This window comes from Chrysochloris asiatica, unplaced genomic scaffold (genome assembly GCF_000296735.1).
Source record: "Chrysochloris asiatica unplaced genomic scaffold, ChrAsi1.0 scaffold00048, whole genome shotgun sequence".
Taxonomy (NCBI): Eukaryota; Metazoa; Chordata; class Mammalia; order Afrosoricida; family Chrysochloridae; genus Chrysochloris; species Chrysochloris asiatica.
In genome coordinates this window covers 6,431,210-6,434,128 of record NW_006408566.1, presented here as the reverse complement: position 1 = coordinate 6,434,128, position 2,919 = coordinate 6,431,210, and the positions used below count along the sequence as shown (strand labels likewise).

General features: G+C 33.9%; 1 protein-coding gene across 9 annotated transcripts in view; it reads left to right on the top strand.

The window, feature by feature from the left end:
- The window catches only part of MIER1 (mesoderm induction early response 1, transcriptional regulator), a 95,577-nt gene that overhangs the window by 55,548 nt on the left and 37,110 nt on the right, over positions 1–2,919 (top strand). For all 9 annotated transcript variants that reach the window (XM_006862440.1, XM_006862438.1, XM_006862441.1 and 6 more), the window contains one exon: positions 2,427–2,499. In XM_006862440.1, coding sequence (XP_006862502.1) covers positions 2,427–2,499 — 73 coding nt within the window. The remainder of the gene's footprint in view (positions 1–2,426; positions 2,500–2,919) is intronic.

Below are 2,919 nucleotides of genomic sequence, written 5' to 3'. Positions count from 1 at the left end.
AAAATCCTCACAAATGGACCAATAAATAACATCATGATAAATGGAGAAAATATTGAAGTTCACAAAGACTTCGTTTTGGTTTTATTCACGATCAACACTCATGAAACAACAGTCAAGAAATCAAATAACCAAAGGCCAAAATCACTCGGTGGTATTGCATTAGGCAAATCTGCTGCACAAAACCTCTTTAAAGTGTTCAGGAGCAAAGATGCCAGTTTTAGTCCTAAGGTGGTGCTGCCTGACCCAAACCATAGTATTTTCAATAACCTCATATGCATGTGAAAGTTGGACAGTGAGTAAGGAAGACCTTAGAAGAATTGATGTATTTGAGTTATGATGTTGAAAAAGAATATTGAAAGTACCATGGACTACCAAAAGAACAAATCTGTATTGGAAGACGTACAGACAGGATAGCGAGACTTCGTCTCTCATACTTTGGACATATTATTAGGAGGGGCCAGTTCCTGGAGAAGGACGTTATGCTTGGTAAAGTGGAGAATCAGAAAAAAAGAGGAAGGACCTCCAATAAGATTGATTGGCACAGTGGCATCAGCAATGGGTTTCTAGCATAACAATTGTGAGGATGGTACAGGACTGAAAATTATTTATTCTGTTATGCACAGAGTCACTGAGAGTCAGAATTGACTCAATGGCACCTAACAACAGTTAACAACATTCTTCCTTCTATATCCCAGAGAAGTGCATCTAATAATAATTGGTTAATTCTTCTCTATATCAAGATCCTTAACTGTAAGTGACTCTCGGAAATGTACTCTTTTTTTTTTTAATTTATTTTATGAAATAGCAACCAGAATCAATTGAGAATGGAAGGTGAATGCCAATCATCAACCATATCCAACAAATGTGTATAGTTTGCTATTCTCTCTGGGCCATGAAAAGAATAGGAAACAAAATTAGTAAAGAATTTTTTTCAGCTAACACAGCAGAAATTTCTTGCCGAATTGATAAAAACAAATTATTTATGTGGAATAAATGTCATTCTTATTAATATCATTTATTTTTCCTCTAAAAAATGTTTTTCACTGAGATTCTGATGAAAAACAAGCCAAAAACACTTGCCACGATACTTGTTAAAGGCCATTTCCTTTCCTACCCGACAGAATGAACTAGCAGGTGAAAATGAGTGTTCTGCACCCAATAGGAGCAAGGAGGTGTCTTAGGTTTTTACTCGTCTAGAAGTTCTCTACCTGGCTTTAGCTTCATGTTCAAGTTTTGATTGACACAGCTTTCATCCCAAGATTTTGATGTATGTAGTCTGGAATGGACCCAAGCAAATCATTGATTGTTTCCAGCCAGGGTTGATAGCTTCACAGTTGGTTTTCTGGTAGGAATAGGTGTGTGAAGTTGAAAAAATTAGAACGAAGACATTTAATAAAATCACAATAAAATATTCTTTTTTAGTTAAAAAAAAAAAAAATATATATATATGGCTTCTCTTTGAATTTATATTAGAAAAACATCAATAGGGGTAAGGGATAACACATTATTAACAGGAGAGGAACTTTTAAATCCTAATAGCTACGTACATAGGTACCAGACATGATTTTGAATCTTTTCTGCCCCAAATCTTCAGTTAGAAAATGCTGGTAAATTTCTTTTTAATGCTTAGCCAATCAGGCCAAAGAAGATACTTGTATTCTTTGTCCCCTCTGTTGAGAAATTTTTCTGAAGTTGATTGTCACTGGCCCTATGAATAACCAGTTTCCCTAATCTGTGATTTGACTATATAAATGTGATTACCAGATTTTTTAAAACAAGATTAAATTTTAATTTTTATGCAGGGAGTGTTATTTTTTTATATTATTTTATTGAAAGTCAGGTGTTAATCTGCTTTCCATTTGGTTTGGAGTTTAACCATCTAGACCTTCTTAGTTTGTTATACAAACACTTTTGTTACTCCCTTACTTAAAGCTTTGGTTCTCAGACTTAAGTCTTTAAAAATCACCAGAGGGCTTGTTAAGACACAGATTGCTTGATCTCATCCCCAGAGTTGCTTATTTTATAGGTCTGGGTTGTTGCATTGCTGGTTTCCTAGATGACAGTCATCCTCTGGTCCCAGGATCATATTTTGAGGAAATACCTGAATTCTGTTTTCTCATTTATTCTACTAATTGGATTATAGGAATTACTTTTTCCTCATATTTGAAGTAGAGTTTGTATCCATTGTCTATATTGCATTTCTAACCCATTATTGTTACTAATATTTTCATCCAATCATATTCAAGCACTTATCTATTATTAACTCATTCATCCTCACAATACTCCTCTGAGGTATTTAACTGGTTGTATCTGTATTTTAAGACAAACACCAGGAACAATTTGTCCAAGAAGATGTTAAAGGTGGAAATGGATATAAACTCTGTATTATTAGTATGTACTAACATTTTATGTTATTTTTAAAATAGGAGATTATGGTGGGCTCCATGTTTCAAGCAGAGATTCCAGTTGGCATTTGTAGATACAAAGAAAATGAAAAAGGTGGGTTTAAATTAAATTTACAAAGTTGAACTTGTGCATTCAAAGTGACTTAATGTCACTTTAAGTCATAATATAAGATCATAATATAAGAAGAGCCTACTTAAGTTGTACCTCATTGGTTTATCTAAGAGAACCCTGCATTGTTACTGTAAGAGGAACTAGGTTCATGTCTTTTCCAATTTTGTAATTAGAAACCTAGCTAAGAAAAAAAATAAATTTTTTTAAGTAGCTTGAATAGCATAATTTTGGGATTCACGTTTAGGTCTTTAATCCATGCTGAGTTGGTTTTTGTATAGGGCATGAGTTAAAGGTCTCATTTCAGTCTTTTGCATATCGCTTTCCAGTTCTGCCAGCATCATCTGTTATAGCGACTATCTTGGAGCCATGTAACATACCTAGGCACTTTGTCGAAAATCAGTT